The sequence below is a fragment of the Cheilinus undulatus genome, linkage group 16 (genome assembly GCF_018320785.1).
Source record: "Cheilinus undulatus linkage group 16, ASM1832078v1, whole genome shotgun sequence".
NCBI classification, from domain to species: Eukaryota; Metazoa; Chordata; class Actinopteri; order Labriformes; family Labridae; genus Cheilinus; species Cheilinus undulatus.
The window spans coordinates 12,402,488-12,427,060 of NC_054880.1; the positions used below are offsets into that span (position 1 = coordinate 12,402,488).

Sequence of the window (24,573 nt, forward strand, 5' to 3'; positions counted from 1 at the left end):
CAACATATCAGATGTTGAAACTGAGACATTTTACCATTTCATGGATAAATTAGCTCATTTTGAATTTGATGGCAGCAACACCGCTCAAAAAAGTAGGGACAGAGCCATGTTTACCATTGTTGTCCCATTCTTGTCTGATGTTGGGCTCTAGTTGCTGAGCAGTCCTGTGTCTTCTTTGGCAGATTTTTTATTTTATGATGCACCAAATGTTTTCTATTGGTGAACTGTCTGGATGACAAGTAGCCCCTTTAGCGCCTGGTGATGGATGTGATATGCACTGAAGCATTGTCTCACTGAAATATGCAAGACTTTTCCTGAAAGAGACGTTGTCTGGATGGGAGCTTATGTTGCTCTCAAACCTAGATATGCTTTTCAGCACTGATAGTTCCTTTCCAGATGTGTAAGCTGCCCACATCAAAGGCATCAGTGCAACCCCATACCATCAGAAATCCAGGCTTTAACAAGCTGATAACAAGCTGAATGGTCCCTCTCCTCTTTAGTCTGCAGGACACAATTTCCAGTACAAAATCAAGCCTGTATTTAACGCAGTGTTGCCTGAGGGACCAAAGATTACAAACATCCTTTATTGACATTTGGCCTTGTCAGAGGACAAAGCCAAAGGTCTTTCTTCATATTCTCTGAATCTTTTGAGGATATTATGTTCTGTAGATGGTGGGATATTCAAATCCTTTGCAATATTACATTGAGGAACATTTTTTCTGAAATTATTCTACAAATTTTAGACCCTGTTTTTGTAGATTGGGGAATCACTGTGCACCTTTACTTCTCTAACTCTCTAAAATACTCCTTTTATACCCAATCATGTTACTGACCTGTTGCCAATTAACCCAATTTGTTGCAAAATGCTCCTTTGGCTGTTTTTCATTAGTACCACTTACTTTTTCAGCCTTTGTTGACCCTACTATTTGAGATGCTATAAAATTCAAAATAAGTTAATATTTTTCATGAAATGGTAAAATATCTATATACAATATACTGTTTCAATGTCTGATATGTTGCTCATGCTCTAGTGTGAACAAATTGAGGGATTATTAGACTCACAAATCATGGCATTCTGTTTCTTTTTACATTTTACACAGTGCCCCAATTTTTTTTTGGAATCTGGATTGTACATAGAAATTATTCAGTGTTTTCTGCAGTGGTCTCATTTGCATGTGAGGTCATACAGAGGCATCAGTAACACTTTCAGCCTGTTTTATAACCAGCTAAAAATCCGCTTTGATTGATTTTAGAGGCTTACAGGGCTTTTGGTTGTGTAGCAGTTTATGTTTGCAGTATCTTACAACTTTTATACCCTCTGACTGAAAAGTTGAATTTTCAAGTTAACACTTCTTTGTGGGGTATTTGTTTATTTGGTGAACGTAGAACGAACTGAAGCAAGCTAAGTCCAAAAAAGTCCAGCTCCAGTTTGGTCAAACCCAGTTGCTCACTTGGATTGTTTCCAAAATTATGTTGCTAAGCAACGTCCGGACGTATGAGGTTGAGTAACGTCATCAACAGTCGCCGTTTTCCGCGCCTTTTCTGTAACCTACGCGGAAGAAAACAAACCCAAAACGAGCTTGCACCTCTGTCCGTAATAACTGGGGAAACTGGTTTTAAACTTCTGTAATTAAGCTCTTTGGTGCACGTACTTTAGATATAAGTCTGTGGACCAGTTAAGTAACGCGATCTCGACTATAGCAGTTATAACACAGCTATTAAAACAATGCAAAACTAGCTAACATAACCGTAACGTGTGTAGGAAAAGCTAACAGCGTTAAACCAGGTGGTCCGTTTCTGATGAAGAACTATTAAATATCATCTCAAAAAATGGACTGCAAGACAGCCAAAAGACCAACTATTCTGGAAAAGGGCTCTTCAGGTAGTTATACCAACTTTGTTACTATTTGTTTTGACTATGGTAGAGGGTTTTTATTTGAAACACGTTGTCACTGTAAAATAAAGCGTAATGATCTTCAGTCTTGGGTAGAAGCAGTAACATGACTGCTGCTAATGCTGCTTTAAGATGTAGGAGTTTACAACAGTAAAATCAGTCATGTTGAAGGGTTAATTTTAGATAAGTGAACTTTACTAGTATGTTTCTAAGTTGATCATGCAGCTGCAGTAACCTAAAAACATATTCAACAAAACTCAACAAGAATTACCACTCCAAATAAAGAGAAAATTAACTTTTCTTACTTCATATGTTTTGCTTATTCTTTAGTATGAGCATAGTTTTAACTGCAGGGTTTGAAACACTTTGTGCTGTTAGATTGATCATTTTATTGAAAGTACTTGAATACATCAATAATGTTGTAAATTATGTTGTTCATTTTTTAAAGAAGCAACCGATTCATTTGTCTCTTAATCTTGTAAAATATCGACTATGAAGTTGTATAGTGTTGCTCTAATTTTGTATTTTCATCTTTTTTTGCCAGTTAATCTGTACCGTCAATTACAGCCAAATTTTATGAAAGTGAAACAATAATTTCAACTTTCTTAAAAGGCTTAAATACAAGAAATCAGTCCCGTTTGGTGAATTCATCAGTGAAAGAAAATCCACTTATACAGTGCCTATACAAATATTTACCTCCTTGGATGACCTACCCTCTTATTAATTTTATAAATCAATAATGGTAAATAGAATTTGGGTTTGTACCAAAAAACAGAGAAAACCCCCTCTTCAATGTCAAAGTGAAACTATTTTTAAATAAAAATATGTAAGGTAAAATGAGTAAATATTAAACCCCTTTAAAGTGACTGACCTAATTCAACAGGTCCAGCCACGGGGTTTTAGTAGGCTAAAAAGAGACAGCCAAAACTCATAAAACCTGGACTAAAGTTCACCAAAAGGCATGTGGGAGACTCCATGATCAAACGGAAGAAAGTTATTTTGTCTGATGAGACCAAAATGGTGCTTTTAGCTTTTTGACCATCAGACTAGACACTTTGTTTGACAGACACCAAACACTGCTCATCACCACAGGCACATCATCCCCAGTGTGAAACGCGATGGTGGCAGCATCATGTTATGGGGATGCTTCTCTGCAGCTTGCCCAAGAAGGCTTGTAAAGGTAAATGCGGTAAAATAAAGGAAAATTCTGGAGGACAATCTTATTCAGTCGGCAAGAGAACTATGGTGTGATAGAAGATTTGTGTCCAGCAAGACAATGACCTGAAGCATACAGCGAATGCTACACAGACAAAAACAGCAAGGTGAATGTTCTTGAGTTGCAGAGTCAAAGCCCAGACCTTGAACCTAAATCCTATTGAGAATTTGTGGGTAGATTTGAAAAAGCTACTTAAACTGGACCTGGTGAAACTTGATAGAGCTTGAGCCATTTGCAAAGAAGAATGGAGCAAAACTGCATCAATCATGGTCAATATAATTTGGCTTTTTTCTTTTTTTTTAATACAAAAAAAAAAAAAGCCAAACTACATTGACCATGGTTGATTAAAGAGTAAAACATCCATGGGGGTGAATATTTTTATAGGCACTGTACATGAATGGTTGGTTTAAAAATATGTCACTGATTAGGTCAGCAATATTTAGCACATTTCTGTGACACTTTCACTTCATTGTAAAGTAAACCTGGATTTATGATGGAGAACATTTTGCTAGTTAACTGACAAACATAAATGTAACCTGCCCAAACGTGGGTTGTTTTTTTTACTGAAACACATCCTGTTTTGGCTCTGACGTCTCAGGTGCGGACAGCTCCAGCACTGATGATGATGTACCACTTTCAAAGCTCCAAACAAAGCCTGACATCGAGAAGAACCAGTCACCTAAAAGCAGTCCATCCACTGGGTCCAAAACTTCAGACAAAAGTGGTGAGGCAAAAGAAAAAACTGTCAGAATTACTGACATTTGAAGTAAAGTATTTTAAGCCTGACATATTATATTCAAAGGAAAAAGGAATCATTTTTTAGTGTTTATGTCTTTGTAGGTTCAGATGTCTCTTCGGATAGTGAGCCTTTAATAAAAATGAAAGCAGTCGCTGCACAAGATCAGAAACAAGAGAAAAAGGACAGCACGCCGCCTAAATCAAATGGCACAAACAACAAGAAATCAGGTAGTTACATTAGCTTGTTTTCTTATGTAAGAAAACTTTTTTTTTTTTCATTTTAGGTGTCTTCGATGTTTTTAACTCCTTCCCACATGTCACTGTTTCAGATTTGAGCTCAGATGAAAGCTCTGACAATGATCCTCTTGTAAAGGTAGCAAAAGTATCGTCTAAAGCTGCTAAGAAGCCTTCTCCAGTGTCTCCCAAAAAAACTGTCCCAGACAAAAAGAATGGTAAAATAAATTCTCTATTGGCCTGAATAACCATCAGAATTGTTTTTAATGGGTGTTTATTTATGGTCTACCTTAATTATATAGAATCCTCAGATGACTCAGATGACGAGCCTCTCAGCAAACTTGTCACAAAGCGAGGGGGAAAGGCTTCTGTCACGCCATCTAGAAAAGCAAAGCCGGACGCTGAACCCAAAAAGAGTGCATCAAGGAAAAATGGTACGTGAAAAAAAGAAGAGAGGACACAGGACTTGTTTAAGATCAAGCAAAGATAAATTTGACAGCGTGGATCTGAATCACCTTTAGAAAGTTCTGTTGTAAAGAATACTTATTTTTGACCTCTCTTACTTCTACAGAGTCTTCTGATGATTCAGATGATGAACCTCTCAGCAAACTTGTCACAAAGCCAGGAAGAAAGGCGTCTGTTACGCCATCTAGAAAAGCAAAACCCAAAAAGAATGCAGCAAGAAAAAAGGGTAAGTGCAGAAAACAGACAGGATTTATAAAAAGAAAGCTAGGATAAATTTCAATGTACCTAAACTACCGCTTGAAAGTTGTTTCTCTGAAATGGGTCCTTCTTTTGACTTTCCTTATTTCTACAGATTCTTCAGATGCTTCAGATGACGAGCCTCTCAGCAAACTTGCCACAAAGCGAGGGAGAAAGACTTCTGTCACACCATCTAGAAAAGCAAAGACAGACACAAAACCCAAGAAGAGAGTAGCAAGGAAAAAGGGTAGGTTTGAAAAACTGGACGCGACTCGTTTAAAAGTAAGCTAAGATATATTTCTCTATGTGAATCAGAAAATATTTATGTCATAATGAATACTCATTTTTAACGTTCTTTTCTTCTACAGATTCCTCTGATGATTCAGATGACGAGCCTCTCAGCGAACTTGTCATGAAACGTGCGAGAAAGGCTTCTGTCACACCGCCTAGAGAAGCAAACTCAAAACCCAGAAGGAGTGCAGCAAGGAAAAACAGTAGGTGTTGAAAAATTGTACGTAGATTTATTCAAAGTGTGTCTCTCCTTGAACATGTGTGTAAAAGTAACAATGTCTGTTTTAGTTAAATATGCAGAATCGTCCAGTGACAGTTCAGATGATGAACCATTTGTAGAGATGAGAAAGAAGTTGACAAAGGCATCTAAAGTGCAAAAAAAATCACCAAACAAAACATTCAAAGACAGACCACTAAAAGGTAAGTAGCACTAAATCAGACTGACCAGATGGAGAATCTTTATTTAAATGTGTTAAAACTAGTATCATTGTGTTGTACATTAAAAAATCCTTTATCTGCAGACAGCAGCTCAGATGATGATGATGATGATGATGTACCCTTGACGAACCTTGTTGTCAAGAGGAAGAAACCAGTGAAGAGAAACACAAAGAAGACAACTGTATCGCGAGGGAATGCCTCCAGAAAAAGACGGGGTAGTGTTTCATTATTCCTGAATACTGCAAAACCTTAAATCTTAGCATGAGTATTTCAATCAGGAGAGACTTAATACAAGTTTAACAATGATGTATTGTGCAAGTCTGGAAATGACTCCATTGTCTTTGACTGGATGTCTTTATGAACCTGAAGGGGTAGTGCGGTGGACAGCAGGATAGGATACCCCCCATGGAGCCTAGACACTGGTGGTGATGTAAGGAGTAAGATGACATGAGTAAGAGTCTTCTGAGGAGCAAATCTCAGAGGAGCTTGACCCAGACACTGATGAGATGATTGGAAGTATTGAAGGAATACAGGATGCATGCAGGAGCTTGACCTGTACACCAATGAGATGTAATGGAGGTGGCTGTGGAGGAGGGTTGCAGTGGTTGCACTGAAACAACAGGCTGACTGTGAAGGAAAGAAAACAGATTTTAAAATATGACAGCTGCAGAATGATTGGCTTGAGAAAAGTCGTGGCATGGACGTCTCCTGGTTCCTAACATTTTTCTTTACTCTAGACCTGCAGACACATTTTCAGTTCACCGCAGTAGATATATGCTGCATAGAATTATATACAATTCTAATTAGTAATCGTGTTGTGATAAATGGTTTTTATAGTAGTTCTTATAGACTGCATTTTTGGAACGCATAAACAGATGGACACTGGTCTGCTCTGAGTCATTTGTGGTTTTCAATACAACTTAATGAGGTTGTAACAAGTTAATTCCTACCAAACACACGTGCTAAGATGTGTTTTTACTTCATATTTTTTTGCATTAAAATCTTCTATTAATCTTGTCTACTGTTGATTCTTTTACAGGACCCTCAGATGACAGCTCAGATGATGAACCCCTTATTAACCTCGTAAAAAACAAAGACAATCAAATCAAAGAAAAACGAAAGGATTTTACTCCAAAGAAGAGGAGCCAGACCCCCAAAAAGTCTAGAAAGACTGTAGAGACAGGTAAGGATTCAAGTGAAGGAAATTAAGTTACACTGGTTGACAGTAACTGTAGCGTACTGTCTATAATGCTGTTGTCATTTAAAGGGATATTTCGGGATTTTTGAAGTTGGGTCGTATGAGGTACTTGGCTATAGTAGTGGAGTTAGCCTCCAGTGACTTCTGTGAAAGTTGCTCTGGTGGTTATTACGAGCTCAGAGAGATCTGTGGCATAGTGGCTGTAGATGGGAACTTTTTGTCCACGTAGTTTAATGGGTTTCACAAAAAAATAGGCCAATAAAATATGTTGGCTCACCTGTACACTGTATTCGAAACATACAAAGCACTTCATTTCTCCCAAAAAACCCTCTGTGTCAGGCACTAATTTACGATAAAGCTTTCACCATTTTGTCTCCTTCTGCAGCGCACTGATCCTCTGATCAGCTGCATGGGTCTGCGGGCTTCTACAGGAATAATAACACCACAACAAGCTAGAACAAAGATAATATGAGTGATTTCGACTTACCTGGCGGTGTAGATGTGGAAAATGTAAACCCATGCTCGGGATTTCTCCTGCTCAAAACTTTCAAATGAAGTTTCTCTGCTCTCTCCATCAGCCTGCTGACTCTCCATCTGTAGAAGTTCTTCTGTGTACTCCGGTTCATAAAAATATCCTCTCATATCCACAGTAAACAGCACATCATCGTCATTTGAGTAGAAATCGCCCATATTATCTTTGTTCTAGCTTGTTGTGGTGTTATTATTCCTGTGAAAGCCCGCAGACCCACACAGTTGATCAGAGGATCAGTGCGCAGCGGAAGGAGACAAAATGAGCTTCAAAAATCCCGAAATATCCCTTTATCTCTATTTGACATGTGCTGAATAAACTGTCTAGTTGTGAAGAAAAGGCTTAAACTAATCTAGATTTTTCTCTCTTTGTTGGTTTTTTAGGATCATCAAGCAACAGCTCAGATGATGAACCCTTAGTCAAGAAAATCAAACACCCAGATGTCACAAAAATGGTGAAAATAATACTTGAGAGGTGTGATGGTGAAGAAGATGAGGCGTCAGAAGGTGCCAATAAAACCAGTCCAGGTACTTATCCCTTCATTTCTAATTTATTGATCTTGATGTTTTTAAAATGGGCTGGAAGGTCATTGATAGACGCTTGTTTGAGCACATTAGCTCCACTTTTGATGTAATTTCCCAATTTACATGCTGTGGTATAACCTTAAAGTAACAAGTGACATATTTCTTACTCTGAAACAGACTCACCAATCACAGAAAAGACATCAAGCAAGAGTTCAGACAGTTCAAAGGAGTCCTCAGGGGAAGATTAAGAATTTAAAACAAAGCTATAACAGAAAAAGTTATAGCTGCTTCTTTTCAGCTTCTGGACCAAGACGTTAAAACTTCTTAGCAGCTCTGATTTTGAAGGATTTCCTCTGTGTTTCAAGTCCTTTGGAGAGATGTCTCCCAGAAATCACACTAATGTTCATATGAAGTTCTACATTGTGTTTTATATGTATTACTTACATGTTAAATTATGATGTTTTTATTCCTGTTTTTAAATTTGATGTCAAAGCATGTTGGCTTCATGCACTGTCTTTGATTTTGCTTCATTATATTTGCCAAAAGTTTTTACTGGCCTTTCACTGTTTTATGTTTTTAAGGGAACAATTTACTGCTCATTTATGGCAGTTATATTCCTGTTTTTATCTCTGTTTCATGTTTTTATTTTTGCTCAGCATGTAAAAGGGAAAAACTGCTGTGTTGGAATAAACAGCTTTCACTATGATATTGTATCAGATGAGTCAGTTTACTTCTTCTGACATGCCCCACACATGTTATTATTTATCTTTGTCTTCTAAAATCTTTTATCTATTTATTACAGTAAGATTTTTACTAATGTGATCAGTTTGAAGTTATGCTACTCAAATCCAAACTTGTGCCTGAAGGCTTTAAAATATAGTTCTGAAATAATTGGAGAAAAGACTTTTTTCGTGTACATTTTATTCATCTGAGCCCATACAAAGGCATTCATGCATATTAGATGTAGTCAAGGAGAGTAGAGTTTCCTGGTTTGGGGACCTCAGAGTTTCATGTTTATTGCAGATGATTGGGTTTTGTTTTCTTCCTTAGCTGGGAACCTACAGTAGGTACTAGAAACCATGGTGCTCTGCTGGAAAATTGTGTACTTTACCCTTTAAGTGTGGAAGGAGTCTGCTCCAAGTGAGGGAGTGCAAGTATCTCAGGGTCTTGTTCACAAATGAGGGTAGAATGGACCATGAGAATGACAGGCAGATTGGTGTAGCTTTACCAGTGATGCAGGCTTTGCACTGGACCACTGGTTGAATAGAGAGCTGAGCTGGGAGGCTAAGTTTTCAGTTAACCAGTCGATCTACGCTCCCTCACCTATGGTCATGAGTTTTGGATAATGACCAAAAGAATGAGATTGCAGATACAAGTAGGGCAGGGGGTGGCTGGGCTCAGCCTTAGAGATAGAGTAAAGAGCTCGGACATCTGGAGGGAGCTTGAAGAAGAGGCGCTTTTCTTTCACGTTGAAGGAGACAGACAGTTGAGGTGGTTCAGGAATCTGATCAGGATGCCTCTTGGGATAGGTGGAAAAAGTACCAGACCATTGTACTCGGATGAAAATAGTTACTTTGGGTAAAACTAACGTCAGTGGAAGTAAAAGTACTAAAAAAAATTACTCAAGTGAAAGTAAAAAGAGTCATTTAAAATTTTACTTTAAGTACAGAGGAGCCTCCACAGTGAAATATGATTTTTCCTTTCCTTAATGTGCAATAACAACAAGAGGCTGTTAATCTTAGATGTGACTTAACTGTAAGTAAAATGCAACAACTGTTGTGAAGTCATTCTCTTGATATGTGCTTCTGACTGTCGTGTTGTGAAAGTCAAACTACTGATCATTTTCTTGTGCGTGTTGGCAGAAAGCTTAGACCTTGATTTAGCTTTTGGTGTTGTTTTTACTCAGTAATTACTTGGTGTTTTTTAAGATGTAATGAAGTACAATTCTTCCCCAAAATATACTTAAGTGCAAGGAAAAATAGTGGTTATAAAAAATACCACAGAAAATAAAGTACACAAAAAGCTACTCAATTACAGTTATTTGAATAAATGGAATTAGTTACTTTCCAACCCTGCTTCTTGGTTGCCTCCCTGCAGAGGTCTTCCAGGCATGGTGGAGACCCTGGGGTAGACAGAACTCACTGGATGATTATATATATCATCTGGCCTGGGAATGCCTTGGAATCCCCTGGAAGGAGCTTGGGAAAGCGGCTGAGGAGAGGAAAGTTAGGGTGGTTTTACTTATCTGCTTTAAGGAGATTTACTTAATTTCAAAGAAAAATAAAAATCTATGTCAGCTACCTTTTAGCTCAAATTAATTTTAAAATTATTTTTTGGTGAATTTATTGATGGATAATCTTGAGATTAATCCTCTCATTTTTGAGGGGGTACGCCACAAACATTAAAAGTGATACTTACACACATAACACGCTGTACAGAAGGTATAATGTTTGAACCCATCCACGTTCAACTGTTTTGGTAGGTAGGCTGAGTAGGTAGAGTTGGTTGTCTTGCAATCAGAAGGTTGTGGGTTAGATCCCCAGCTTCTACAGTCGCATGTCGATGTCTTCCTTGGGAAGACGCTAACCCCAGTTTGCACCCACTGCTTCATTTGTGGCACGTAAATGAGGTAAGATGTGTATGTATGGGATTGGCTAATACTGGAGGCCAATTTTCCATGGCAACCTCTGCCATTGGTGTATGAATGTGGAGTGAATGGTGTGAATGGGTATAGGTGTGGCCTGCAGTGTAAAAGTGCTTTGAGTAGTCAGATAACTAGAAACGTGCTATACAAGCTCAAGTCCACTGACCTAGTCCATTTATTAGAAAGAAATCAAGTAGTGTGTCCCTTCTTTAAAGCACTGATCCCACCCACACAGTGCAAACAGGAAGACATTTCCCACATGACAGTTAGTGACACAAAGTTAACCAGCAGAATCATTACATTTACAGTATATTTCAAATAAACTAGACATAAAATCTTCCAACATAAAATACAGAATAAAGCATTTTTTTGTGTAAAATCATTTAGGGAAAAAATAGCAATGTTTACTTTATTATAAATCCAAATCTAGTATTGATATCATACTTACGAAAATAGATTTTGACCAGAAGCTTAGATAGTTGCATATGTTATAGATTAACTTAAGGATGATGTAATACCTTTGTTTCATACGGTTTTTTTGAGGCCACTCTGCTCTGATTTTATGCTGCCCTTGTGTATTTTCAGGAAGAAAAAAAATCTCTTGTCAAATCAATCACTTAGTGAGAACCTTGCTTTAAGTTACTTCCTACCCTGCCACAGAGGTTTTTGGTCCTTAAAAATTACTTTATATTAACAATCAGCTTTCATGCTTATTATCCCTTTTATTTCCCTGGGTCACAGAGAGACATCGGTTCTAAATTTCACATGTTTCAAAGCAGACAATAACTCCAAACAGTCGCTTTCATGAATTGAATGAATGACAGTGAAGTTTGGTGCTCACTCTTCTTCGCTGATTTCTGCAGCTCGTCAACCTCAACTTCCGCCACATCCCAGCTGCTTTTCTGAGTACAGTCCTCCACTCACACTTAACAACACAAGAAAACTGCAACTATGAGACTACTGCTGTAAAAGTTAGTACAGGAAGAGCCAACAGAGAAAAAGGCGGCTAGTAGCCTTGTGTGTCTTCCTCCCATGGTACCGGAAAGTGCATTATTGAGTTGTAACGGCTCCTGTGCTAGCTAACCGCTCGTTAGCTAGCATGCTGCGGTCTGAAAACATCAGCCTCTCGGATTAATTTGACCTCGTCATGACCGAGTTAAGATGTCGTAAAACAGAGAGTTTGGAGGAGGCTAAAGAAGAGGACGAGCCAAAGAATGAAGCCGAGGAGGACAGTACACGTAAGTCTAGCTAACTTAGCAGTTTGCTAACTGAGTAGCAGTTAGCTTAGAGAGCAAAACAACCGGTAACTTCAGTTAACTTTGCAAAGAGACTGATGAGGATGTTTGTAATATCCTTAAACTACTGTGTGACACATGTCCAGAGATAAATGGCCCGGTGAACACAGAGGATGATGGGAGTGAGCCTGTTGGTGGAGCTGATGAAAAGCAGCATAAAGATGAGGGTGAGGAAGAGGATGCTCAGCATAAACAAGAAGAATTAAACAAACCTGAGTCACATGTCAAAGGATCCAAGAGGTCATCTGTATGTAAGTTAATGTCTTATATTCTGAGCTATCAGTATAGTCTTCATAAATGGACAATATCAAAATAATTTTCATCTACTGGTGCATCTCATTAAAAAAGAATATCTTCAAAAAAGCTGATTTATTTCAGTAATACAGTTCAAAAAGTACAACTCATGTATAATATAGATTAACTACACACAGACTGATACATTTCAAGTGTTTATTTCTTTTAATTTTGATGACTGTGCCTTACAGTAAATGAAAACCCAACATTCAGTGTAATATATATATTGTGAAAAGCTCAATATTGGAGACTCATGGTGTCACTCTAATCAGCTAATTAACTCAAAACACCTGCAAAGGTGTCCTGAGCCTTTTAATGGTCTCTCATTCTGAATCAGTTGCCTTCACAATCACAATCTTGTGTTAAAGAGATCCAACAAGGCTAAATAGAAATCAATGTCATACAAATGTATAAAGAATATTTACAGTTGTTTGTTTGTTGTTTTTTGTGATACGCTGATATGTGATGTTTACTTTTTCTGCTTCTCAGCAGGTTTTTTGCAGTGGCTTGTTAGAGTGTTCTTTGGATGTCTTGCAGCTGTTGCCTGTGGCATGCTTTATGCTGTCTATCTGTCTACATATCATGACAGGAAGTTTTGGTTTTCCTCTAGACAGGTGTGTTTTTTTTTTTTTCAGTAAGCCTGACTTAATTAAATTTGCACTTTACGTCCTTAAGTTATCAGTGCTAATTTTAACTCTACTGTTTCTCAGGAGCTAGAGCGTGAAATCACCTTCCAAGAAGGCAGTGGGCTTTACTATTACTATTACAAGCATATGCTGTCAGCACCATCTTTTGAAAGAGGTAAACATATCCTTTCTGCTTCATAATGCAGAAAAAGGACAGTTATTTTCATTAGAAGGTTTTCAGTGTGAATGACATTGGTAATAAGCACTTAAGTTGATGTGTTTTGTATATGTTTTTTTGTTTTCAGGGTTTTATGAGCTGACAGTTGACAACAAGACTGTTTCAGGTCAGACTATCAATGCAGTGGAGCGTCTTTCTCTGTATCCAGAGCTCATCACAAGCCTCTTATACAGAGTCACAGGCAGCCAGGTGAGATTATTTTTTGGTTTACAGCTTCTGAATTGAGTTTAAAAACTACACAAAGGACTCCTGTTACAAGAAGGCTGTTATTTTCCAGATTAAACTGACAATGTACATTTTTATACCATAGATTAAATGGTTCTGCATCCATCTCGAGGGGCTGAGTGTGCAACATAACATGTTTTTTAAAATGAGATGTTCCCTGCCTGGTTCCTGAACTAAAGAGCTGGGTCAAATTCAAATTTACAAACTTATTCATTACCAAAACAAGATGTATCATAAACAATTTCAAACAATTTCAAACAATTAAAAAAAATAAGGGTAACTCACTGCTCTCAAAAAAAAAAAAAAAAAAAAAAAGAATTACCCAGAAAGAAGCACATTTAACAGATCAGTATAAAGTAACACTGGGACTGTTATATGCCATGATTAACAAATGATCCAAAACCTGCAAAAACTAAAGTTTTGAGGCCGAGGATGAACAATGGTGCTATTGTCAGAACGCTTCCAGAGTGCTGCTTCTGGATTCAAATGCTGTAATGTGGCCTGAGAGCCGATCCAGCACTCCCACTGCCCTCCTGTCAGACCCTCTCTACTGGCCAATCACCTCTCTTCACCTGGGGACCAACAAAGATCCACACCCATGACAGATAGCACTCTCACAAATACAAATCTACAGCCAAAGCTGCACGCAGACGTAAGACTCACTCTTACACAATAACAGAGAACAGTCAATTGAAGATGCGCAAGTCAGGTAGAGCACTCAACAAAAGGAGAATCAAGGATATATTGCCCTGATCAGTTAGAGAACCTTTAAGATGAGCTTTTTATATTATCTGGGAGCAACACAGAGGGTTTTTAATGTCACGCTGTAGCTTTGTCTTTGTGAAACACATGCCCTACAAAAGTTTAACACTCAATTTACACAGACAGGTGCAAATGATCGTAACAGTTTTTCTGTAAAAAAGATATTCAAGTTAACAAGCAAAAGCAAAAAAACAGCTATGAAGGCTGTATTATGCACATAATGGCAAAAAACTGTATAAACATTGTGTGTATGTAAGAAAATGAAGACCCCCTGTTTCTGTCTCTGCCTTCAGGATGTCGTGGAGCCGATCTACTTCTACATTGGAGCCGTTTTTGGCCTCCAGGCGGTCTACGTCACCGCCCTGTTTGTGTGCAGTTGGGTGATGAGTGGCACCTGGGTGGCTGGTATGTTGGCTGTGGCCTGGTATGCGATCAACAGGTGAGATGGATTCTGACAAACTGTTCTCACAGTGTAGTAGCAGGAGGTGTCACTGTATCCCTGAACCTGTTTTAATCCTACTAGCATAATCCTCGGTTTCATACATCCTTCTGGGGTTCATTTTTCTTCTTCAGACCAGATACAACCAAAGTAGACCAGGCCATTCCTCTGAGGGACAACTGGGCGCTGCCTTATTTCTCATGCCAGGTTGCTGCTTTGACCGGATTCCTTAGTAATAATATCAGCTCTGCCACTGAGGTAAACCACTCTTAAAACACATAGTTTTAGTAATTCTCCCCTGTAGTATCCAAATAACAGTGAAAATCTGTTTCTTCTCTGTAGATGTTTTGCTATCTCACCATGAGTGCCACCACCTTCACCTTCCTACTGGTGTGGGAACACAGCCACTATGTGCTCTTCGTCCAAGGCCTCTGCCTTTTCCTGCTTGACTCTTTTGACCTGGTGCCGCCACGTAAGGTAAAACAATCCTGGTTTAATGCAGGAGTTAAGTATGACAATTTTAACAAACCAATACAATCTTGTTTTGTAAGTATTACGGTTACCACTGAATCTCCTAGTTTGAATAAACCCTTCTCCTAGACTGGGTCTATGCAGTTTTTATGGCTACACATAAGTGAGACACTTTTGCTTTTAAACATGCACAGCACTCCTGATTATGTCCTGAAATTTTGGGTTGAGCTGTATGAGACAGTGCAAATACACTTTTTCACCATGGTGTGACAAGGCATTTTTTTGCATGCCTATTGTAAAATTTCTGTGTGAGTGAATGTGTGAATTCAACAGGAAATGCTAAGAAATTCAACCACAAGCCAACAGGCAGGGCTGATAATGCTTAACACATAACACAACTGGTGCAATTGTTATGCAGGTTTTGATGCTGCTTAAAGGTCACATATTATGCAAAATACACTTTTCAGGCTTTTCTACCAAAATTATGTACCCCTGGCCTGTCCACAATCCCTCACTGGCTTCTGATCCTGTCTCACCTCAGTTTCTACCTTCAAGGCGGCACTCTCGAGGAATGATGGTGAAGGGGTATAAATATCAGGCCTTAAAATGAGTGTTGCACATGTAGTTTAATTGCAATTGCAATCCGAGTCAGGCTGGGAAATTACATAATTGCATTTAAGGCTGCAGTTATTTTTGTATTAAGTAGTGCTTGAAAGGTTGACAAACATTAGGGATGCATGATACTTTTCCGATATCTGATATGCCAGTTTTTACAGATTTATTTTAGTCAATACCGTTATTGATACTGATTTTTAATAAGTATTTAAGACCTAAAACTTCAGTCCTTTGAAAACAGTTTAATGTTGAAGGATGAGCAATCAAATTTAAGTCCTTAAGACAAACTTTAAAGAGTAAGGAACGAGGATGAGCAAAGAAAAGACCCAAACTGACATTGGTCAGTTGGTCCAGCGTAAAACTCCACAAACCTGTTAGTGTATGGCTGAAACTTACAGAAATACAGTCATGCTGATATTCACAGCCAAAATATTGGTTGTAAATACTGACAGAAGTTTTGATATCTGCTGATACTGAGATCAGGCCAATAATATTGTGCATTCCTAACAAAAATACCTGCAGAAAGGCCTTGAGTTTACAATAGTGCCACTATTGCACTTCTTAGAAGTACTTTTATAAAAAAAAACTTAACAAAAACAGGAAAACTTTTTAAAAACAGTAACTTATTTTGAAAGCAGTACTTTAAAAACTCCAGGTTTTATATTCTTAATGCTACTCAGTATTTGTATGTTTTGAGTTGAGAATTCACTTTTGAAAACGACCATTTTTCTCTGCTGTTTCTTCAATAATAAAGCAAGTAGACTCATGATACCATTTATATATTTTATCCCAATTGCAAGTTGCAATATTGTCAAGTACAATTGCAGTCACACATTTTCACATTTTTTTTTTTAAACTGTCCAGCTCTTCTCAAAACGGCACAGAGAATAAGCCTGTTCATACAAAGGCAGGAACTGCTATTACAGCATTGCATTTGCATCCTTGCATCTACTATTTATGCATTGTTTTTTACATCATGTTCTACCTTCTGAGACCCAAACCCCCCCACCCATCCAACAAGAAAAGCCTCCTGCTCTGAGGTGTGTATGTGAAGAGGCAGCCTATCCTTAAATGTTCTAGAAATGTTCAGGAATGCAAGTGTGAAAGAGGCTTAAAATGTATAAAATAAGCAAACCGCTGTTCTCAATTTAAAATGAGACACATTGACAGACAAATGTTACAAAATGTAATATAGTTTATTTTTTGTGTTTCCATGATTAGTCTACAACATTTTTCCCTTGTTTCCCTTATTTTCCTCTCCATCTCTCACTTTCCATCATTACTCACTGTTTGACGTTAAGATGGCCGACATTCACAAGGTGTACCTCAGCTCCTTGTTCCTGGCCTACCTGTTCCAGTTTCAGAACCTGACGCTGCTCAGCTCTCCTCTGCTCTGCCTCATGATCGGCTCAGTGCTCGCGAGGTACTTCCAGGTAGTTAGCGGCTCCCTCACACCACAGCTCCATCCAAATGCAAGTTTGAGATGTTTGATGCTATTAGTTCACTAAAGATTGGATCAGTTATTATTAATTTTTAAATTTATTTCAGCACTTTTTGTTTACGTTTCTGTGTCTAGACAATTTTCTTTGTGTTTGTTTTCATCTTTTACCTCAAAAAGAATGAATTTCCTTTTAACAGGTTTGAAATTAAGACTAGCACTTCTTCAAAACTGTTTTCCACATTTCTATTTCAGCAAAAGATGAAGGTGGGCCCTCTTGTAGCCAGAGTAATGAAGCTATTTCTACATTTCCACCTTGTCTTTACTACAGGGATTACCTTCAGTTATTTAGTCAAGGTAAAAGCATTTTTTGTTAATAAGTTAATAGCTTACATTGACATATATGAATTTATTGATAATAGTTTGCTTTTTCACAGAAACTTATCCCTGTTAGTGAGAGTGACTTTATATTGAAATTCCTGGAAGTAAAATTTGGACTCAACACAACAACGTGAGTTAACGCTCTTACACTGTGAGTGAGCTTTACAATGCAGGCTTAAATCTGAACCATATAGACAGTTCCATTGTTGATGATCAGTATCCATATCAGTCAATATTATGTACTCTGTGGATGTTATCTAATCCATTTTTTTCTGTCCTTCCTTAGTGATTTCATTCCAAACTTCCTCATGTGCCAAGAGAGTTTGCAGACACCCGGTCAGGACTTTTTCCTCCGACTGACGCAGGCCTCAGTCCTTCCTTTCTACTTACTGGTGCTCTCTGTCTGCCTGCTGTCCACCATGCAGACCATCTACAGAAGACTCAGGTTAGAGACTTTTGAGATTGAAGACGGAGCAGTAACATTCGTCAAAGCTGCCTTTAATCGAAAAGAACTGATTCCCACACACCGTGAAGTTATTTTCTAAAGTATTCTTTATAGTTTTTGTTGTCAGCATTTAACATATTAAAATCAAAGTTGGGTGTTGTGGTTATAGGAGTACTGTTTTAATTCTTACAGTGGTCATCCAATGCAAACCAAACTAAAATTTGAAGATGGACAAATAGGAGAGCAGCCGGAGGTTATTTATCACGTTTTTCACACGCTGCTTTTTGGAGGCCTTGCTCTGCTGTTTGATGGGTAAGTTCATAAAGTACATACAAGGGTTTATTTACAAATATTTTTATGCCTCCACAGTAACAGCAGCGGCTATAGGCATCATGCTTTTGTGTTTTCTGTCCTTGCATCCATGCAATTCGTATGAACAAGATACAGTATGTCAGGAATGTTTTCTTTAAACTTTGCACACATTTCCACAGTGATTCAGTGATGAAATTAGATTAGATTAGGTTCGATTTTGGAGGTCATAGGTCAAGGTCAGGGTGACTTCAAATTTTGTGACCACAATATTTAAAAAAAAAAAGGCATTTAAGGGGTTTTGTCAAACTGGCCTTGATGGTGCAATGATTACCATTTAGTGGTTAAAGGTCACTGCATCCTTACATATTGTGAAGTTGCAGTGACTTTCAAGAAGGGTTGCAGGATACTGGATTTTTTTCAAGATTTAATTTTGTTTTTTTTTTGCTTTTATAAGAGATTTATTACAGTGGATAGAAGTGGAAATAAGGACAAGAGACTGGGGAATAACATGCAGTGAAAGAGCAGAGTGACATCCTGACATTTATACCTGTGCAATAGTCTTAACAGCACCCATAGGCAATACAAAATGTTGAAATGAAATGAGTGTAATGGGAATGTAAATTAAAAAAATGAAATTTTTTGTTTAAATGTAAAATCAAGAAAAGGATTGAGAAACTTCAGTTAACATAGTTTATTAGAGGTGATGTAAAGGAAATATAAAACAACTTTGTAACTTCTCTACACAAGCTTTTCTGAGCTTCTGTTAAAAATATTTTTATTTCATATTTTTGCCAAATGATACAAAAGTATTAATGATAAAAGTATGAACAATGAAAATTCATCCTAATATCAAATAAAGTTTATTATTTATATTCAATTTATTTTTCTATATTTTATTTTTTAGAAATACCGAAAGAAACCTCAGCAGGCCTTTGAGCCTGAACTGTGGATGCTAAAAGGGACGTTTTCAAGCCACCAATGAAGACAAGTGCTCTGTACTGTACTGTAAATGTCCTGAACTGTGACTTCAAAACTGAGTTATGTACTGAACCAAATTGTTCCGTAGCATTACATCCCTAGCAGCTTGACCCACCATTGTTCTTGCACTTTGTAGCAATGGTTTACCTCGTGGAGGCATGCAAGCGCCAGGTTTTAGTTCTAGTTCAACAGTACATGTTTAAATTTGGTACATCTGACACATTAACTATATTTTTCATACAGGATGAAATATTTATGGACCCCGTACGTCTGCATGTTTACAGCGTTTGGTGTCTGTTCTCCAGAACTGTGGATGACTGTATTTAAGTGGCTCAAGCTGAAGTCCATCCACCCTGCATTACTGGTGAGCAACTTCTAATTACCAATGAGAAGCAGGCAGGGAATACATGGAACATACTGGTAATACAGACTGGTATTAAAATATAGGAGCATAGGGAGGAAACAGTGCTATTTTTTTTTTCTCATGCACTGAGAAAAGGGCGATTTGAATTGGTAATCTAAAAAGAAATCAGCTAAAAGGAAAGAGATTTTTTCAACTTTATTACAAATGCTGAACCATCATATGCTTTCTAATGCTGCTGATATAACTTAAAGTTTTTTGTATGTTCAATTTGTCAGTCTTTGATCCTGAGCACAGCGGTCCCTACAATCATTGGCTTGAGTTTGTGGCGAGAGGTGAGACTTTAAGTCCTTTCTTTAAGCTCTGTATACCAGAGATTTAAAGACTTGTTCTATCCTCAGATGTCTCTTTTTTACAGTACTGCCCTCGTGTCTTAGCTGAGCTGTCAGACCTCCCTGAGTTCTATGATCCAGATACAGTCGAGCTGATCAGCTGGATCAGGTAGCCCCTCACACTGTTTTGCAGTCATCTTTTAAAGTTGTAGATGTCTACAATGTCTTTGACTTCTTGTCTTCCAGGTCTCAGGCTCCTCTTGCAGCTGTCATTGCCGGCAGCCCTCAGCTGTTAGGAACAGTGAAGCTGTGCACAGGTTTAGCTGTGACCAGCTTACCGCTTTACTCTGACGTCACCCTGCTGAAGAGGACTGAAGATGTGAGTAAGATGAAGAACTTTTGCCTCTGGAAAGCACATAAACATTAATCAGAACATTATGAGCAGTTTTAGACACTAGTGTAGCAGATCCCTCAGTTGAATAAAAAATGATCTTTGGAAAGGATTTAATCTATTGTGGATTACTTTAAGTTGTTAAAATGTGCTGTAATAGGCCTTAAAATCTTTGCCTGTTTGTCTTACCTCTGTTTTTTAAGTTGTCTCTGCACTGCCTTATATCTGGGTATAAAAAGGAAAGGATTATGCTTGATTTTTCTCATCATGTTAATTTATTACAACCAGTTGTGGACATGACTATTGTTTTTCTTTCTTTGTAGACATATCAGGTGTATGCAATGAGATCTGCAGAGGACATCTACAAGATTCTGACCTCTCAAAAAACAAACTATGTGATCATTGAGGAGTCCATCTGTAATGAGTTGAGTCTCCATAAAGGCTGTAGGGTCAAAGACCTGCTCGACATCTCAAATGGACATGTGAGTATTGCATGTATCTTATAGTTATCCCAGAAGGATAACCACTAAAATCATGAATGACAAGTGGGTAGAGGGAAAAATTCCAAACTGTATATGCTGTATGGTTTAAGATGTAACCAAAACGTGTCTTTTCTTGATGTCACTGAGGAAAAGGGGGGAACTAAACCACCATTTGCTACGCGGCGGACTAGAAACTAAAACTCCTAGGGAGTGTGAGTGTGTCAGGAACCACAAGACCTAAACTTCATGTTAACAGGCTTGTAAAAAGTATTCACCCCCTTGGATGTTTTACCCTTTTATTAATTTTATAAATCAATCATAGTCAATATGATTTAACTGTTTTTTTTTTGACCAAAAAACTACTCTGTAATGTCAAAGTGAACACAGATTTCTAAAGTAATGTCAATAAAATTAAATATAGAATGTAAAATAAGTGACTTCTCCCTCTTTAAAGTGACCAACCTCATTCAACTGAGTTCCAGCTAAATTGTGCTAGTAGTCTCACTATTGGTGAAATAGGGATCACTTGAGTGCAGTGAATATATCTCAAGTAACTCTAGTATGAATACACCTGTGGAGGGTCCAGTCACTGGTTAATCAGCATTCCTGGCTACCATTACACCATAAAGACAAAAGAACACTCCAAGCAGCTTAGAGAAAAGGTTCAACTAAAAAGTATAAGTCAGGGGATGGATACAAAAAAAGTCGAAGTCACTGAACATCACCTGGAGTTCAGTTAAATCCCTCATCAAGAAAGAAGGAATTTGTGTAAATCTGCCTCTGCCACTTAGCTATTGGAAATCTAGAACGGTGTGAATGATCTGTAAGATTTAAAAATCTCAACAAAAATCTAATGTGATTCAGTGTTGTTTCAAAGCATTGTGGTCCTTTTATTGAACTAATACTAAAATCCCATGTAGCAGACATGTCTGATAATGTCTTTGCGTCTGTTTACATAATGCTGTTGACGACTCCTATTAACATGTAAGTAGCTTGAAGAGATGTCCTATTTCATACAGTGTTCATTTTGGCCGCTATTTTTAATTTTAGTTTAGTTTTTGTCATGGAAAAAAGGCTGTCGACGAACATTTTTAGTCATAGTTTTGGTCGATGAAATTAAAACTGATTTCCCCACTCCCCCTTGTGACTTAGTTTCAAGGGGCAAGGAGGCACTTGAAATCATGGGGTAGGGGAAAATTAGAAATGGGACTGAGTCTAAGTGTTCTTCACTGCTGTTCTCATAATCTTTCTCTATTTTCTTGTCATGTTCAGGTCGTCTATGATAAAGGGCAGATGTTCTCTTTCTCAAAGCACGGACGATTCTGCCAGGAGATAAAGATGAATTACTCGCCGTACACAAATTACTTCACTAGAGTTTTCTGGAACCGCTCGTACCACATCTACAAAGTAAACTCTGTCATCTCCTTTCAGTACTGACAGCAGCTTCTGCCTCTCTGCTGTTAGGACGTTACTCAGTGTTTCAGATCATATCCACAATGTTACACACAGAGGACTGCAGAATGGCACTGCAGTTTGTGCTCAACAAAGTCTTATCACTGTTCCCTTAAAATCCCCAGTAAGAGTGATGCGTGTGGATTCAGACTAACTGGGATCAGCTGAGAACTCATACCTTAAGTTTGATTGAGACATCATGGAAGGACTCTGTTAAAGTTGAATTATGGCGTTTTAATCTCTGTACTGTAGTTTTTAAAACCATATGTTTCTGTTACTGTAACGAATCTGCTGAAGAGAGGGGTCAATGTCTGACCTTTGGTGTTCACTTTTTTTTGGCTGAAGATGAGAGCAGCTGGGGTTGTGGATAAATTTTGCGACAACAGATTGTTGGTATATTCTTTGAAACCTCCAGAGCAATGATTGCTAACATGGCTATGTTGATTATCCCCTTCAGAGTGAAATGCCTGGACACCTGGGATGTCTACGTCCACTGAGATTTGCTCTTAAATTAATAATCCCCAAAACATCTGTGTAATGTTTTCGTCCATCCCCTTCGTGTAATGTGCCATTATTAAGTCTGAATTTTGTCTAACACTTTTTTTAATGACTGAATACTTAAAAATGCTGAGTCCCACCAGCCTCTGTTGTTTTCGTTTTGCCCCTAAAGCAATGGATAGCTGAAATTCTTAAAATCTCACACTTGTGAAGATAATTCTCTGAGCATCATAAAGCATGCTGTTTTGAAATGCCTGACTGTAAAGGGGGAGATGTGTTTTTTTAACAACTGCCAAAAGTGGGTGACAAAAGGTGAAGAAATCCTGACTAGTGAAGAGGAAATTCACTGGAGTCATTTCTGTGTTCAACAGTCAGAGGAATATATGAGAAGCTCTGGGAAATATTTGTAGCATTGGAGAGAGAATATCAGGAAGATCAGTATTCATGTAGTGGCAGACTGAACTGAATATGTAACGCGCACTTTTGCTATAAAGCCACTGGTTTGTAATGCAGTAGTTCTTTAGCATTATGTCTAAAAACACAGCAGCTCCAGGAGTCATGGTAGTGATTTTCAAACCCAGGACTTTAGAAGAAAAGGTTGTCCATGTAAAGCTTCTCATTTTTGTTTTGTCTTCATCCTCTCCTTGTATGACCCCCTTATTTTTTAATGCATAATCTGACTGACTTTCATGTCTTAATCGATCACACTCTATGTTCTGTCTGATCATGACCCCTCCTCTGGTTGTTATCCCTGAAATGCTGGTTGGAAAATCCTGGTGCTGTTGTGCAGCAATTGCCTATTACTGTTTCTCTGCAAAGGCCACATTGTAACATACTGAAACATGTATGGAGATGAAGGTTTGTGTAAGTTGATGAATAAAAAATGGATCATATCATGTCAGTGTCAGTTAATATCCAGATAGCTTTTTCAGTCTGATATGCAATGTCTCCAAAGATGTTATTGTAAAACAAATAAGGGATGCACAACATTATCAGTATATCAAAATGAGCAAACACTATTTAAAAGAGTGAAATACCAGTAAGAGCAGATATTTTGGCTGTAAAAATTCTGCCTCTTCTGGCTGTAAATTTTAGCTGTACAAACAAGCAGCTCTAGTTTTTGGCTAGAACAACAGACATACATCAGCTAGAGTCTTTCCCTTTGTCCATCATCATTTGATTTGATTTGTTTATCTCGAACATAAATAAATCAAATTGAATGATAATGGACAAGGGGAAAGATTAGCATTCTTTACACTTAGAGTGTTTTTAAGGACTGAAATTTGTTAGTTTTCTTCATCCTCAAACTTTAGATTGTGTGTTTTAAGTTCTGAGTTTGTAGGTCTAAATTACATCTGAATATCAGTATTGGCTAAAATGTACTCGTAAATATCTGCATAATGGCAAAAATCAAATATGCATCCTTAAAACGTGTTTTGGAGGTTTAACTTCCTTATTTTCAACCTAAAATAACCTGGGAATATATAGTTTGAAATCAATTTCACAATACCTTTTATTTTAAAATCTAAAGAAAATTGTTATTAGCAAGCAAATCCTCGGTGAACTTTGTGTGATTTTTTATACAACCTTTGCATAACTTATGAAGACAGCACTTCAAACAACAATACATTTGTGTTGATTTATGCAGTGACAAATCTGATTTAATAAATATATTAAGTTCACACCACACAAAAAGACAAGTTTAATTTTATTTCAAAACACTGGTGGAGTCAAGCGGGGGGGCAGGGATGTCATTTCCCCTCCTGATGCCCTAATGTTGAAAAAGTGCCACTTAAGTGACCACTTGGATTCTTTTGTGGGAGATAAACATAATGGGTGCCCTTTAAGTACACAGAATTTGAAATAGGCCCCCTTGTGTTATCTGTTCGGGGACAAATTTCTTTTGTGGCAAACTTCTTTCATGACCCAGGATTAGACAAAATTTGACAAAGTGCCTTTTTGGGGCCATGCAAGTTGACAAAATTTGGCTAAATGCCCTCTATAGCACATAGCTAAGAGTGGAACGACTGCAATAAGTTCATCAGTTAATTTTCAGTGACAACCCCCCTAGTGTGTCTTTGTAAAATAAATGGTTAAATAGTTAATAACTGCTCGCCTCTTTTACAGTTG

General features: G+C 37.8%; 1 protein-coding gene across 1 annotated transcript; it reads left to right on the forward strand.

Annotated features, from left to right (window-relative positions):
* Nucleotides 1-1,548: 1,548 nt before the first annotated feature.
* LOC121523524 (probable C-mannosyltransferase DPY19L4) lies at nt 1,549-23,336 on the forward strand. Its single transcript, XM_041808443.1, has 31 exons — nt 1,549-1,882; nt 3,709-3,834; nt 3,951-4,076; nt 4,178-4,300; nt 4,385-4,516; nt 4,654-4,773; nt 4,900-5,031; nt 5,153-5,278; nt 5,364-5,495; nt 5,597-5,728; nt 6,553-6,696; nt 7,624-7,767; nt 11,584-11,646; nt 11,790-11,954; nt 12,487-12,611; nt 12,708-12,798; nt 12,929-13,050; nt 14,142-14,287; nt 14,422-14,545; nt 14,630-14,764; nt 16,675-16,806; nt 17,067-17,168; nt 17,249-17,322; nt 17,479-17,637; nt 17,830-17,949; nt 19,171-19,291; nt 19,567-19,623; nt 19,707-19,789; nt 19,867-19,999; nt 20,335-20,493; nt 21,766-23,336. Exons 1-31 carry the CDS (start codon nt 1,831-1,833, stop codon nt 21,928-21,930), a joined length of 3,765 nt encoding a protein of 1,254 aa, XP_041664377.1. The 5' UTR covers nt 1,549-1,830; the 3' UTR covers nt 21,931-23,336.
* The last annotated feature ends 1,237 nt before the right edge of the window (nt 23,337-24,573 follow it).